General features: G+C 44.6%; 1 protein-coding gene across 1 annotated transcript in view; it reads right to left on the minus strand.

Moving 5' to 3' along the window:
• The window catches only part of VSIG10L2 (V-set and immunoglobulin domain containing 10 like 2), a 30,895-nt gene extending 23,757 nt beyond the window's left edge, over positions 1-7,138 (minus strand). The window contains exons 1-4 of the mRNA XM_054997349.1: positions 7,060-7,138; positions 4,619-4,966; positions 2,167-2,442; positions 354-629 (exon numbers count right to left, since the gene is read on the minus strand). Coding sequence (XP_054853324.1) covers positions 354-629; positions 2,167-2,442; positions 4,619-4,966; positions 7,060-7,138 — 979 coding nt within the window. The remainder of the gene's footprint in view (positions 1-353; positions 630-2,166; positions 2,443-4,618; positions 4,967-7,059) is intronic.
• Positions 7,139-16,855: the final 9,717 nt, after the last annotated feature.

Consider the following 16,855-nt stretch of genomic DNA (forward strand, 5'->3'; position numbering starts at 1 on the left):
CTTGTACCATACACAGAAAAGTCCAGCAAATATAGTAGATAAAGAACATGATATCCACCCTTCTGTTTTCAGCTTAGTTTTGCATACTGAACGTTCTGCAATGCTAGGTGGAACTCAGCATTGTTTTGACCATCAAAGGTGAAAACATCTCAGTAACATGCACCAATCACCATCAGTTCCCCCTGATGTTCTACACAACATTTCTTGGACGTTCTTCAAACTCTTCTTCAGCTATTTCAGAGGGCCAATATGCAGGAAGGAGGAAGAAAATAAAATGCAGAAGACAGAGAGAAAGGAGGTGCGAAAGCACATGCCAGAGGCTCATGCCCAACACGTGGAAAGGAATTACTTACAGTAGACCGTCAATACAATCGTGGTCTGGGTACGTGTGTTCAGGTGGGTGTTCTGAGCTAGGCAGGTATAGGTGCCTGTCTGAGTCCGTAAGATCCTGGTGATCACATATTTTTGGCCAGAGTAGACTTGAGAGCTGTTGTAGAACCAAATGTAGTGGCTAGGTGGATTAGAAGAAGCCAGGCAGGTCATGATCACTTCTTCCTGCTCATTGGCTGAGAAGCCATGTTGGTTAATGGCAAATGGCTCCACGCTGATCACCGGCTCATCGGGCCCATCTATAGGACAGAGTGTTTAATAATGAAAGAGAATACTGGTTCAATGATTGAGACAGTCATGACGTCACAAGACAACATGTATGGCATCAGAGTTCCAAACTCATCAAAGCAAACATTTTCATCCCATAAAAAACAATCAGTAGAGCAGGCAAAACTTTGGATTCAAAGAGCAGCAGAGTCAAACAAGGTAAATCTGCCTTGAGTCTCAGTGAGAAAGGTGGACAATCAATCAATCAATCAATCAATCAATCAATCAATCAATCAATCAATCAATCAATCAATCAATCAATCAATCAATCAATCAATCAATCAATCAATCAATCAATCAATCAATCAATAGCTGTTGCCTTAAACAATTTCAAGAGAAAATTGAAAACAAAGTATAGAGCAATTCTTACAGTAATATTAAAAGGTTTCTGCTCAAGGTTTCTGTTCTTCATTGTGGGTTACACAGAACTCCTACATACAGCTACTTGGAATTCTTGGATTCCTCATTTTGGGAAACTGAAGGCACAGACATCTTGGACTCTAACAATGAACTATTTTTTAAAATAGTCCTTGATCTATACAGAAGATCAAGGACAAAACTTAAGACAGGGGCCTCCAATAACAAAATGCTCAGAGTGGTGTATATGGTTCTTCCTTCCCCATTTTATTCTCTCAACAACCCCTTGAGGTAGGTTAGGCTAAAGGAGTCTGACAGGTCCAAGATCATGTGGAGAGTTTCATCACATCATGGGGATAGATTCTGTTTGCCTCTTGGGCCTTGCTCCTCCTGTATCCTTTAGATGAAAAGTAGCAACTCGCTATGCCTGAAAGTAGTGTGTATTCCTTATTAACTGATAATGTTGCCACTCTATTGCTATAGAGGACACAGCTAAAAACAGCACTCCGATGCTTAGTATCCTGGTCTTGTCCTCCTTTGCATCTGATCCCCCTCCTTTCAGCCCCAATCCTATAAGAGCAATCTAAATCCATCCACACGCTTCAAGAGGTGCCTCATATTTGGTTTTCCACTGGCATCTTGAGACTCTCTACACAAGACGCCTTGGTGCGTGTTCATCAAATGTAGGGAGATGCAATGTTAGCTGGGGAGGGTAGTTTTAAAAGACAGAGCCAGCGGAGATCGCTCCTTGGAGGGTTTGTTAATTTCATCTTTGCCTCCTGGAAGGCTCTGTCAATTTCACCTCTCCAGTCTAAAACTGTGTGGGATCACAATCAGAGCACAGTGAGGAATGGAAACGGGCTGGAGCAGCCTTACAGAGCTGGGCTTGGACCTGGAGAGGTTATAGTGGGCTGAAGTTTCCCTTCTGGCATTTCACAGCCCCTTCACAAAGCTTCAGTGTATAGCAAAGCCTTTGCCCTGCCACCGGCTCTGTCTTTTTAAACTACCCTTCCTAGCTAACATTGCATCTCCTGATGCGTGTTCTTCCTCATGTGTCAGATGTCTCATGTAGAGAGACTCACAGGCATAGGAGAACATAAAGTCACATACAAATTGAGGCGCAATTGAACATTTGGCTGTGCAGTTACTTACAGATGATATCAAGGTACATCCTGTCGCTGGTTTGGCTATTGACCTCGTTTTGGGCAGTGCAGGTATACCACCCCATCTGAGTCCGGTTAGCTGACGTGACATTGATCATACTGCCCACAGCTTCTGTGACATTCACCAGGCCATCCCGGTTAGTGTGGCGCTGCCAAGAATATTCAACAGGAGGCGTCCCCTCTTTCACAGTGCACACCATCAGTACTGGCATGCCTTCCACTGGTGTTGAATTGTTAATCTGGAGGAAGGGCTTGGAAACAGGAACTGGAAGAGACCAAACATAGACCTGAGCTTGCCCTATCCAGATAGCCATAGAATCCAGATTGCACTGAATTCCTCCCGAGGACTGCATTCACACAGCAAGGATTCTCTGTTTTGTATTCATCGCTGCTCTGAATGCAGAGGCATTGTGCATTGGCAATGAAACATTCATATAGGATTTTTTTTGGTGCCTGTTCTTCCATTAACTGCCATTTCCCCTGTGTTTATTCCCAACATGGCTACAGAGGGCTTTTTGAGAACTTTTTAACAAACAGTAATTACTATAGCACTGTAGCAGGCACGTGGACTCAAGGCAGCCTCTTCTTACACACAGGTGAGCCAAATTAAAGGAGATATCAGAGACCTTCAATATGAATTCCCCAGCAAGACCACTTTCCAGGTACTGATGGAGGTTAGCCTCTCCATGGCCAGCACCATGGTTCCAACTAAATTTTGGGGCCCGCTGCCCTAATTTTAAAAGAAATAATAATAATCCTACTATATAAAAACCAAGCTGTGTTCCTGACGATTCACTTTTTATCCTGGCGTAGGCGCACTGCAGCCCTGCACCAGGACAAAAAGTCAGAGGTCAGTGGCAGGCCTCTGAGGGCCTGTGGAGCTGGCAGGAAGGTGCAGTGCGAGGGGCTTTCTCCCCATGTGGCCTTCCCACCGCCTCCACCAGCTGTGAGCCCATTTTGCTGCTAGAGTCCGTTGTATTTGTTTTTACAATGGGTTCTGTTGCTAGTAGTAGTAGTAGTAATAGTTCATTTTTATACCGCTCTTCTGGACAGGTTAGTGCTCACTCAGAACCGTGAACAAAGTCAGTGTTATTGTTATCCCCACAATACAGCTGGAGAGCTGGGCTGAGAGCTCACCCAAGGCCCCCTGCTGAATTCATGGCAGTAGTGCATTTTGAACCAGTGAAATGCTATATTGCAACTCAGTTACTTTAACCACTAGGCTACACCAGCAAATACAACAAGATAAGAGATCCAGTCATAGAAATATATGACATCCTGTCTAGTTTCGGCCCTTGGTTTGTAGAAAGTCTGGAAATACAAATTGAAGCTCATAAAATGGGAAAGATTTAAAAGGAAGTCACTCCAGAATGCCTGGAAGAGCTGGCAATGCACGGCTGCTGCCCATGCATGCTTCTGAGAGATCATCCCCTGGCAACCAAAGAGTATTTGACAACTGAGCTTGACCAACCCCAGCAGCAAAACATAGATCAGGCAACCATCGCCTTCGAAAGTTTATCCGCAGAACTCCTTGTATACAGAAGGGCTGTCTCTCTGGATGTCACACAAGAAACATGGGATACAGTTTCCCAGGGTGCCCTGTGGATGATGGAATAGGCAGCTCAGCATGCCTTCTGGGGGTGCTGCATGTCTCTCTGTGTGTATATATATATAGAAAAGAGCAAGAGTTCAGTAGCGCCTATAAGATTAACAAAATTTGTGGTAGGGTATGAGCTTTTGTGAGTCTCAGCTCACTTTTTCAGACTAACAGAGATGAAGAAGTGAGCTGTGACTCACGAAAGCTCGTACCCTTCCCATAAATGTTGTTAGTCTTATAGGTGCTACTGAACTCTTGCTCTTTTCTACTGCTACAGACAGACTAACACGGCTACCCATCTTGCGTGTATATATAACTCTGTTGATAGCAAGCTGCTTCTCTTTGTCTAAGGCGGGAATGCCTCCAGTCCTAACTCCCCCTCTGTCTCTAAGCCAAGCTACAAGTGACGAATGATTCTTGAACGGCAAGTGAACAGACTCATGTGTATTCCTCCCTGTTCACTTGCGCTCCATGATCACTACGTGATCAAGTGGAGCGCAAGTGAACAGGGAGGAATACACGTGAGTCTGTTCACTTGCCATTCAAGTGTCATTCGTCACTTGTAGCTTCGCCCTCTGTCTCTCTTGGGAGATTTCTCCTTCTTGCCTCCTGGCCTTCCAAAAGGGAATGATGTATTTCTCAGAGCTCCTGCCATGAATGCCTCAACCAGAGACCCGCCTGCAGCCTCGCTGCCAGACTGTTTCTGGCCATGGTATGAAAATCCCTGTGGCCAAGCTCTGAGTGAGGATTTGAACCCCCTGACCCCCTCCCCAGTCCGACAAGTACACCATGCTGGCTCTCACTGCGAGAACAACCCCTCCACCCCTCAGACACATTGACTTACCCAAGACAGTGAGCTCAATATAGAAATAAACTGCTTTTATCTCCTCTTCTTCTTCGTACAGCGCCTGGCACATGAACCGCCCTTCTGCGGCCATCTGCAGGTTCTGTATCTCCAAGGTGCTGTTCCTCAAGGTCACGTCCCCCAGAATGGCGGCTGCCTTCTCCACCTTGGATTCTAGGCCATTGCTGATGGCAACAGCCCTGGGAATAAGGGAGCCTAGCTTGGTGAAGCTCCAGAAGACAATCATGGGCAGGACTACGTCGCCACACAGGAGTTGCACAGAGCGATCGCGCACTCCTTTGACCACATGTTCCTCATACTTGGCATCTTCCAAAGGGAGCAGCTGACCTAGGGGGAGCAGAGAACTTGGGTTGCCTGGGCCTCAGGGGTTCTCCCAGAGAGAAACACCCGCAGGTTTTATGAAGAATTCAAATGCTTTACTCCTCATTCATTCATCTGGTTTCTTTCCTGCTTCATTCCAAAGGATATAAAGATGTAAAACAAAATCACTCTCCACCACCCAATGGCATTCTTGCTGTGGCACGCAACATAATATACCATCTACTTCTGTTGCTCTTGAAACAAACGGGCCCTGGATTAGCCTTCCTTTCACTTCTGCAGCCACAGGGCACCTTGCTTTGTGCCAGTGCAGATCATGCCTGGCATTCGTTTTCTATGCCAGGGGCTCAGCCCTGCAACACCTAAAGAAAGCACAGATGCTACCTGTCAGGATAGCACAAGCTGGATAGTTGACTCGACTCCTTATCGTAGGTTTGCTGTCTGAATACTGTGAAAGGGGTCTACTGTGATGATTTGCCTAAAGTCTCACACCTGATGGGAGTTTGTTGATGACTGAAGATGGGAGCTTCAATGGGAGCTAGGAGATGGGTCGCGTTTTTGTTCAAATGCCCATCTGAGCCTGGAGGTATCACCATTCCAGCCAAGGAATGGAGCAGGCATTTATTTATTTAGGGTACCAGTATGCCATCTCATCAGAGTCCTGCTCAAGTAAGGTTCCAATTAAAACCAAATCACAATATTTAAAAAGAGCCATTAAAAACCAAACCATTGGACATAAGCAGCATCACAAAGATCCATAAAACAGAAGCAGACTGTTAAAAAGCTGATAGGAAACTGGGAAGCCAGTTTGGAATGTGGGACAGTAGGGCCAATTCACAAATCATTGTGGTCACCATTCTGGGAGTTCCGTGTTTCCCAGCACATAAGAACTTGATTTGGATCAGGGCCACAGCAGACAGAAAGGGGGCGGGCTTAAGATTTCCTCCTATTGCATTTTTCCAGTATTATGTGGCCTGGAAAGCCACCTTTCTGGAGGGCAGTTTCAAGACACGAAAATGGCACAGAGGAGAAGACTTAAAGCCCCCTATTCCCATGTACTATGGTCCTTTTTCAAATCGGCCCCACACATGCCTTGGAATTGTTCCCGGTAGAAAATGCCCAGACTACATTTCATGAAGACTTTGGAACATAAAGCAAACCAACACGTGTGAGTTAGTTGAAGACGAAACACCGTAAGGTGTGCTTTCTTTCTCTAGGTAACTGAAGTCGGGGAGCAAGTTGGCTACTCCCTTGTACCAGTGCTTGTAAACTTGTACATTATACTTGTAAATAAACCAAACAAGGCAGATGTCATAAATCGAATATTATTATTATGTTATTATCATTATCAATCTTTCATGCTCACTCATCCAAAGAAAACCAAACCTAGATAATTCTGTCCTTGGAACTTCCAGCTCCTTACAAGTGCACACAATGACTTCACGTCAAAGAGTTTCTATATTCTAATACAGCAGCCCTCCTGCTCGGTTGTGGCAAAAAAGGCCCATGAACTTTAGTGTTTATTGAGGAAGGAATTGCAAAAGTATCTTTGCACTTTTTATTAAGGAGAATGCTTGCCTCCAAAAGCTTGTTCTACAGAAAATAATTGCAACGTTTTACCTAGTAAAGCTCAGCTTGCTCTTAAAAAAAAATTAGACAAATTCTATTTATCTTTGATAAATAGAACCTCCATGTTCAGAGGCAAGATATCTCAAACTACTAAATGCTGGAGACAAACAATGGGCTGTTGCCTCCATCTTCTATTTTGTAAGTTTCCTAGAAGTACCAAAGCTGTTGGAAGCAGAAACCTTTGCTGCATCCACACATCACTGGATACTATGAATTCCCCAAGAGCTACAGCTGTCATTCACAACTGGATTGACTCATTTACATATGGAAATACAGCAACAAATAGGTGATGATTTTGCAATATCAAAGGAGGTGTGGACATAGCTCTTGACTAGACAGACCCACGGTCCAACCCTGGGAAATTTATTCAATGTGAAGGGTCCAGTGGGTACTTTGCTGTTTTCCCATCTTCGATATACACATTCTTTCTGCATTACAACTGCCCTGGTAAAAGCTCCCAGCATGTTACTCACCATAAGCCACTGTTGGGAGGAGGTAGAAGATTTTCAGCAGGATCCTAAATTGTAGGTTCCTTGCCAATCCATAACCCATTGCTCCATGTCAGAGCATGAGGAAGGAGCCAGAAGCCAGATGCCCTCAGCTTCTTCCAGCCTGGCACTTCTTTCTCGCCAGCCACAAGTGCCTCTACTTCTGATGCTACTTATTCCAATTCCAGCTTCTTCTGCAGACCTCACGAACCCCCGTGATATGGAAGCAGGGCTCTCCTTCTCTCCTTTCAGCTTCCTATGTGCCGAAATGCAGCCCTCATTAGTCTCAGATTACTCTGAATTGCCCCTGATTAATCTTCAATTATTCATTTCTCCTCTTCTCCTTAATCTCGTTTCCTTGATCTATTATGCAGGAGCTTCTTTTTCAGAAAGAGCAGAAAGACTAGCCCCCTTTCCCATTTTGCTTGGCTGCAACATCTCCAATGGGTGGTCTGCGGGAAAAAGGGATAGAAAATATCAAGGGTGCTTCCATAACCAGCCATTTTAGTCAGACACCATTTGATTGGTCAGATTTTCCAGAGAAGCCGGATGACACATGCATACCATTGTTTACCCTACTGTCATCCTGTCTTTTTCAAGACCTGGTTCCTGTCTATTTTCAATGCAGTTACAGTACCAGCCTTTCGTGTCTGGACTGGTAAAGTACTTTTGACTTAGCCAGTGCAGAGTGGTAGTCTGTGTGGCAATTCATGATGTGGTGGCTGACGCCACTTTCCTGCACTGCTTTGCCTGCAATTTGTGGTTGCATTGCCACCTTGATTTGTCCTGCATCACAGATTCCCCTTTTAAAAAGCTAAAATCCCTTACATCAGCCAACTGGGAAAGACAGAGCAAGGACTGAGAATCAAATCTCACCTCCAGCACTGGCATCAGAGATCAGCATAGACCTACCAAGGCCTAGGGGGCAGCAGGAAGCTGACCCTGAATGGACACATAGGGTCCATCCCCCATTCCTCACTCACAAAAGTCCCTGGGAGCAGCAAAAGACACTGCATTCTGCTGCTTCCTTTACGCACCCTTCCAAATTGGCCAGTTCTTAGTGGAAAGAGCACTTTTTGACTCATCAGCATTCATGTGGCTAAAAGAAATGCAAAAAAGTCAAACTTCATCGTAGCCATGGGGAGGGGGGTGCAGGAGAAAAAGAAGACAGGATCATTGGGGGAAGATGCCTAATTGCCTATGGCTGCATCCACACGTCTATTTTTGGTACACTGCTGTTTATCTCCTTTGCCACGATGACTGATTCTTCATTTACAGCAACAATGAATTCACAACAGAGAATCCATCCCCATGTGGCCAATGTGACCCATGATTGAAGGGAGAATAGAGCCAGTATTGTTGGGGAGGTAGCCATAGTTGAGGAGAGAGAAGGGTGCCACAATGGAGAAGCCTGTCGGAACTCACCGGGCCTGTAAAACGGAGATGTTCCGCCAGGCCTACGAGAGTAGTTGAGGAGCTGCCGAACTATCTTGCTGGTCCCTTGCCAGTTTTGTTTTGTTCCACTCCACTGTCCAATGAGATCTGATGATTTTATGGTTTCATGATTTGAACTGTTATTTATCATATTTTAAACTGTGTGACCCACCCTTAGCCCGCTTGCAGGGATGGTGGGATATAAATCCAACAAATAAATAAATAAAACTTGGTGGTTAAGGGCCCACAAAAACTTGCAACGGATCCTGCTAACCTCTAACTTCTCTATCAAACAGCTCATTGGTTGGATCTTGGTCTTTTGCACCTCTGACCTTCTATATTCTTCAATGCAGACTATCCTCTACAATTTATTTTTTGATTACCGCTGCTTGTCCTGTCTTTATTTGCTTTTTATTTTGGAGCTGTTTTTGTACTGAAGTGCAAGCATGCTAATAAAAAATAAAATCAGTTAGCCAATGTACATCTCCTCCCCACCTCCTTGGGATTTGCTATGCATGGTGGAGAAATTTGCTGCTTTTGCCTCTACCACGGGGACAGGCATTACAAGATTGTAACAGGGAATTTAGCAGTATATTCAGAGCCACAAGGAACCGTAGCGATTAGACCAACTTTCATCTGATTGCAGAATTGCTCAACGGGTTTATTTGGGAAACAAGCCCGAGTTACTGAAGGAAAATCTGGGTCTTGTGTTTCCAATCTAGAAACGTATCAGATAATCAGATCTCTTAAGGAACAGTGTTATCCATACTTCTGATTGCTAAGGCCCACCTTCTGTCTGAACTGAAACTGGATATGTGACAGTATCTAATAGTAATGTGGGTGGCTCAGGCCAATAAAAAAAAACCTGGGCCATTCACAAACAAGGCAGGAGCTTCTATATATCTGGTAACTCCACAAAGATGCAACAAAATCTGCAAATCAACCAAAGGAAAAAGAGAGAGAGAGAGAGAGAGAGAGAGAGAGAGAGAGAGAGAGAGAGAGAGAGAGAGAGAGAGAGACAAAATAAAGACTGAGTAAGCTCCAAGAGACACAGAATGTTGAAAACAGTTTCAAATTTAAAGAGGGGTGGAACAGGGACACAGGTGGGCTTAAGTCTGTAAAAACTTATAGAATCCTGAAGGGGAAGGTGGTTGAGTAGGAATAATTTCCAACATGCTTTCTTCTCCTCCCCACCGCTTTTACTCTACTTTTATACACTCACCCCAAAGGTTTACTGCTAAAAATGAGTAAGAGTAAGAATTATAATTCAGAACAATGACTCGTGCAGGGATACAACATGCACCATACATTTCATTGGGAGAATTAGCCTGGTGCTGAAATCTCTCTTGGTATTTATTGCAATTGTAAAGTGATTAACTTTGGCTGGATCATGCTCCAAGTTTACATTGTAATATGAGCTGGTTATTGGAGCTGTATCTGGATAGTCATATCCTAGCAACACTCCATGGCTAATAGTGCAAAAATGACACCTTAATTCAGAACAGAATCCTCAGGAGGCCAAATTTATCAAAACATAGATCTATTTAGACTCAACACCTTCCATCAGAATGGAACAAGGCCAATTATTCTGTGGGAAAGTGTAATAGCAACAATGAGAAGAGCAGCATCACCTGAAGTGCCTCCCTATGGACATTTACTCAGAAGTAAGTCCCATTTTATTCAGTAGGACTTACTCTCAGATAAATGTACAGAAGAGTGGCCCCTTACAGCCTGATCCCCAAACCCCAAAGCTGGGATATTTCTGAGTTATGCTGGAACAAGGCTTTGTCTGGGTGACCTTCGGCCAATCACCCTCTCAGCCTAACCCTCCTCACAGGGTTGTTGTGAAGATGGTGGGGAGAAGAGGAGAATGATGTAAACCACTTTAGATCTCCAGTGCAGAGAAAGGCAGTGTATAAATGGAACAAATAAATAAACAAACAAACAAATACATAGTGACTAATCTTAGGATTACACAGTACACCAATTAACTGACAAAAGGTGCTCCTGATCAGGCAACATACTTTTCATTTTTAAATTTTGTTTAAAAATGCAAGTACTATAAACATAGCAAGTGGCAGCTTAGAAGAGGCATTCCCTGCTTGAGAAAGAGGAATGCCTCTTCTAAGATGACACTGGCTTTAACATGCCACATCTAACAATAAAGCAAGCTTTTAAAATCCCGAGCGATTGCTTCTTTCATGTGTAATGTTAGGCAGATTTCATTGACTGACTGACTAAAACTCATCAGTGCATATCTCTTTAATCAGGTGGCAGTCCTAATAATATTAGTAACAATTAATACAAAAATCACCTTAATTTGGGGGTGTTGCATAGGAAAGAAACGTGTTTGCTGCTGATGCTTCCATGGTGTTTGATGGCAATTGTCTAAGAACGTTTGACTCTCTGCTTTCTGGCTTTGTTGCTGTCACAAAGGCGATGACACAAATCATAGGGCACCATCACAGGCAAGGAAGAAGTTTTTCCTTTTATGAATGGCCTGGGGTCCTTTTGGAGGATTCATTACCATTCAATGGCTGAAATAAGATTCCTAGCTCCTGTTCTGCATTCAGACATCCTCGTCTGCCTCTGATCAGAATGAGGTTAGGTATCGTTGTGTTTGTTACTTATTCATTACTGGGACAGTCAATGGTTTTACTTTTCATTCAGGCTTCTACCGGGGGTCAATTCACCACTAAACATCATTCAGGATCAAAGTATTATGCTTATTTTAATCATTAGCTACCTTGGTGGCCCCAATTGGGCAGAAAGGTGGAATATAAATGTTACACAAGTAAAATATGTCGAGCAAAAACAATGTACAGGGTAGCCAAGGTTCCAGCTTGCAAAAGAACAACTCTTGCTGTTGATAGGTTATATATATATATTTAAAAAAATATATTTAAGTGCAAGCCACCGAGTGTCAGATTCATTAATGCCACACACAAGAAATGCAACCTCTTGGTCACAGAGGCAAGCATGGGCACGATGATCGCTATTCAGACAGCACCAGGGTAGATCTCTCCAGCCGCAGCAAGCATCTTTGCTGTAGCCCAGGGCCTACACAGGGCTTGAAGATACCCAGCTGCTCCTTGGACCCTAGAAAATAGGCTGTGTAGTGTGGTGCACATATCAGGGTCGAAGAAATCTGGAACTTGAGCCTCTTCCTTCTTTTATGCACGACTGTGGAACTGATTGATCTACTGGCCTGTGATGTCACAACTGCCATTGCCAGCTTGTTTCTGATTGGTGCTTGAGAGCTTGTTTCTTATTGGTGACCCATGGTGGAGTGAGAAAGAAAGGCCCATGCATGGACATCTGGAGCATTCTTATTGCTTATCCTAGTGATGTCAGCTAAGGCCCAGGTGTGCAGTAACCCTCTGAGCTCCCCTCCAGGTACATGGGATAACGTGTGATGTTGAGATATTTGGGCCTCGCCTGTTTAGAGCATTTAATTAGAGCGGGTGCTGGCTACACTAGACAGAGGCTTGAGTGTTGTTGCAATGGAAATTTCCATAGAGACATTTGCTTTTCTGAAGCAGGAGGCTGAGGGCTGTTTATCTTGGAAAAGCCCTGGAAGTCACAGTCACTCAGAACTAATTTAAACTTGTCTGGCCTGAGTTTGAGGTGACTTAAGCTGTTTGGATGGACCTCCGATTCAATAATTTGCCTGTCCTCCTACATTTATCTGCCTCCAAAAGCACTTTCAGCCACAGGTCGCTTTCCTCCTTTCCTACACATTTTCCATATGTTGCTTCCAAAGAGATTTAATTCACCTTAGTGTTCTTCCTTCACATCAAAAGAAGAGTCCCAACAGTTTTAGAGAGAGGGAGAGAGAGAGTGTTAGAGATTCATAAGAAAGGCTTTATCTCTTTCCAGAAAAAGAAAATGATCTTGGGAATTCAGACCAGGTATGGTAGAAGTGTGCACTTCCACACAGTACATAACTGTGGAACTTACATTGACAAGATGTGGTTGACCGCAACTAGCTTAAATGGCATTAGAGGGGAATGAGATAAATTCATGGAGACAAGCTCCATAAATGATACTAATAATCAGGGCTTTTTTTCTGGGAAAAGAGGTGGTGGAACTCAGTGGGTTGCCCTCGGAGAAAATGGTCACATGGCTAGTGGCGCCGCCCCCTGATCTCCAGAAAGAGGGGAGTTTAGATTGCCCTCCGCGCTGCAGCGCGGGGCAACCAGCCATGTGACCATTTTCGAGAGGTTCCGGAACTCAGTTCCACCGCGTTCCTACTGAAAAAAAGCCCTACTAATAATTATGGTGGCTAAATGGAACCTCCATGTCCAGAAGAAGTTTACCTCTGAATATCAGTTGCTTGGAGCTCTGCTTGTAGGTTTACCAAAGCCGTCTAATTGGCCACTGAAGGAAAGAGGATGTTACTTGGTCTAATCTAACATATGTTCTAATTTAGGAACGTATGTTCTTAAAGGAGAATTTCTCTAACAGACTCTCAGCATGATGCTAAGCGTTTGTGCTTAGAAGTTAAAGCTACTGAGTGCAATAGGTCTTTTATACAGAGTTAGACAATTCATCTGTCAATGTTGGTCTTGTTATCTGACTGGCAGTTGCTCTCCTGCATCTGAGGCAGACGTCTTGCGCATCACCAGCTACCTGATCCTTTTAACTGGAATTGCCGGAGTTTGAACCTGAGCCCTTCTGCACACAAAGCAGATGCTCTATCACTGAGCCGCAGTACTATTCTAAATTCCACAACAAAACGGACACTGTCAGTTCTAGGGGAACAGTTGGAAAAAATAAAGACAAAACAGCAATCTTAGAAGAGGGTTTTTGTATATGCTTAATGAAGAGACTTCTAGCATCTGGCAGGCACATAAAAGATGACATCATAGCTGTTTAAGCACATAATTCATACCTGGACTTTGCTCTGTGTCTTCTTGGACACATAATCAGGAGGAAGTGAGTCTTGTGAGATGCCAAGAAAGCCAGCTTAGTATCTGCAAGAGCTGCAGTGGAGAACTTTGACATGCAAACAATGAGCACATACAGTGCAATCCTAAACCCAAGGAAGGGCTTAGGCTGGAGTAACTCTGCTTAAGATTACAGTGATAGCTGCTTTGAACAGGTTGCAGCATAGTTCAAGGAAGATGTTGAGCCTGTGCAAAACCAGCTCAAGAAACATTACAATTAAACCGGTCCTCAGTTTATTTTATCTATTTACTTATTGGATTTTTAGCCGCCCTCCCCACAAACAGGCTCAGGGCGGGTAACAATCATAAATAAGGTACAATAGGAAAAAACGAATAAAATAGCATCTCAGTGCAAACATGGATATCCACATTCCAGATGGAGCACCCTTCCCCCTTTCCCTGCCCACCATACACAAGGGAAGAATATGCTATTATTGTGTGGTCTATGACCGTAATAAAGATTGACTGACACAAGGGAAGAAAAGGGTGGAGGTATGGGTTGGTGAACCTCTAACTCCTCAAGCATGGGGAGGCAGATGGACAATATGGTCCCCCCACACACACTGACAGGAGACGGGCAGGGAGGCTAATTAGATGGATCCAGTGCTGACCTCAACCATATGCCTGGTGGAACTTCTCTGTCTTACAGGCCCACCAAAAACATACAAGATTTTGGCAGGCCCGAGTGTCTTCCAACAGAGAGTTCCACCAGGTTGGGGCCAGGACAGAAAATGCCCTGGCCCTGGTTGAGGCCAGCTGAGCCTCCCTGGGGCCAGGGACCACCAGTAGATATTTACTTGCAGATCTAAGAGCTCTCCAAGGTACATATGGGGAGAGCAGGTGGGGCAGGAGCTGCTATTCATTTAAGAGAAATAGCTGGAAGATCTAGGCAAAGCTTAAGACTAGTGACCTGAAATAATAAAACACATAACTTATTCCAGCTTATCACCTCAGCCTAGGTCGTTTCCACACTACTCATCTTCTTCTGGAACACTGTGGAACGTCATGAAAAAAACGCGGAAGATAGCATCTTCTCGCACAAGTTTTGTGTGATGTTGTGCAAAACTCGCGCGAGAAGATGCTATCTTCCGCTTTTTTTCGTGACATTCCACAGTGTTCCGGAAGAAGTTGAGTAGTGTGGAAACAGCCCTAGTTTAAACTTAATGCAGAAAAGTAAGAGGCAACAGTTCCTGACTGAATTTAGTTTTTTGCACCCATCCTAATGAAAATAGGACACTGGGAATCCATGTAAATTCAGCAGACTCCCTGGTAGTGTTTTCCTAGACAAATGCTGTCAGTTGTACAAGTCAAACAATAGAATAATTCATTCTTCGCAAAAATAATAATTTGTTTATTTAGTATTTCAACTGTCCCATTGCCATGACACTCAGGGTAAATGGCAGCTAATAGAAACTTGTTATCCTAGTAATGCAGTGCTTAGCAGTCGGACCAGGATCTGTGACTGAAGACCCAGGTTCAAATTCTGCCATAAAGTTCGTTGGGTGACTTTGGGCCAACCGCTCTCTCTCAGCCTAACACACACACACTTAAAATCATTACAGTAGGGTTGCCAATTCCCCTTACTCTCCCGGCAGTTACCTTCTACATGTTCCTGGTGTGCTCCTTGCACACTTCACGGGAAGTGATGTCTTCATGCAAGGCAGGTAGTGATGTCTTCATGCATGCTTCACAGCAGGCCAATTGAAACAGGCCTGATTCAGCCCATTTGGGGCCCAAATCGACCCGCTGCGAAGCATGGGAGCACTCTCGTGGTGGTGTGGTGATGTCAGTGACATCATTGCACCAGCTCCAGCAGTGCACCTGGAAGGCCCGTGCCCCACCTTCCCGCCCCTGCCAGCCAGGTAAGTGGTGGCAGAGAGCTCCAAGGTGGGAGCGAGGGATTTCTCATTCCCACTGGGGAAAGGGGAACCCTATGCCTAAGCTAGAATGAAATTTTCTTCACCTTCAAATGACTTCACCTCTCAGTGTTACTGTTCCTCTCAGAGCACATGATTCTTTAGATTTGCACTGTTTCCATAACGTGATGAAAAAGGCAACCAACCCCTTTGCATGACAGCAACTGGATGACATTTTGGATTAACTGAATTTCCCAAGCATTTTTCAAGGGCAGCCCTCATGTAGAGCATCTAGTCTGGACTGGAGCTGACCAGGGGATGGGTCATCATCATTAGAATAGGCAAGGTGACCACCTTGATGCCATGAGAAAGGGACGGAGAGGCAACGGACTAGGCCTCTTGGTGCACGCACTAGGAACTGACTGTGGAAACCATTCTGGAGTTGGTTTTGGGAGGGGTGGTTTGTAGAGCGCACGATGGCGTCATTCCACTTTCCACCCTCCCCAGTTTCCACCAGCAGAGATCTGCTCAGGAATCATCCGTTGCTATGTGTCTTGTGGGGCGTTGAGGCTGAATCAGTATTGCTCACACCCAGACAACCCACCATCTGGAGGCATCCTCTCATTACACATCTGGATTTGGGCTTGTGAGAGTTTCGTGAATTTTCAACCGCCTTCTTGTTTGTGGGTCCCTGAGGATTCTCCTCCGCCCTCAAAGGGGTTGTTGCTTCATCGACACTTCTGAAGTTTTCTTCCTCGCTAGGGCAAAAAATAGATTTGTTTGCAAAGCTTGGCTTGCGTTTTTTTTCTTTCCCCCAAATGGGATGCATGGGGAACTTGGCAAAAAATAGAATCCCTCAAAAAAAAAAAACCCTAAAGAAGAATCTAAAGAAGGGAAAGGGGGTGTGAGTGAAGATAAAATAGAAAAGCTTCCTCCGAGCAACGTGCCCATTACTGCTCACCACGAGCGGGCAAACATATTCCAGCGACTCCACAAGGTCTCTCTTTCCAGCAAGACTTCACGTCACTCCCCAAGGGACAGATACTGTTACTACGCATGGTACAGACCACACACAGCGAGCACACAAAAAACTGCACACTGAATTATCAGCTTGACTCTTGTTACATGCGCAGCCTGGGCTGATTCTTTCAGTGATGCCGGTCCTCTTTCTGAGTTTCCCACCCGGGAAGAAAATCACAACATCACCAAAAAGGGGGTGAGAGGTTTGCTGGGGAAGGAGAGCGTGTTAAGGATTGCTTTTTGGTGCTGCTAAGGCTTTGTTCTCTTTAGAGAAATGCAACTACACAGCCTAATTTAAACGCTGCCCAAACTTCAAGCTTAACTACTCCCGCCAAACCTGGAAATTTCATTAGATCTCCCCTCTGTTGAAGACACAGCTGCCTCATACGGAGTACGAGTACTGGTCTTTCAAGGTCAGTATTGTCTACTCTAACTGGGAGCAGCTCTCCACAGTCTCAGCTAGATGCCCTTCACATTACCTAACACCTGATCCTTTTAACTGGATGAGCCGAGAATCGAACC

The sequence above is a fragment of the Eublepharis macularius genome, chromosome 14 (genome assembly GCF_028583425.1).
Source record: "Eublepharis macularius isolate TG4126 chromosome 14, MPM_Emac_v1.0, whole genome shotgun sequence".
Taxonomy (NCBI): domain Eukaryota; kingdom Metazoa; phylum Chordata; class Lepidosauria; order Squamata; family Eublepharidae; genus Eublepharis; species Eublepharis macularius.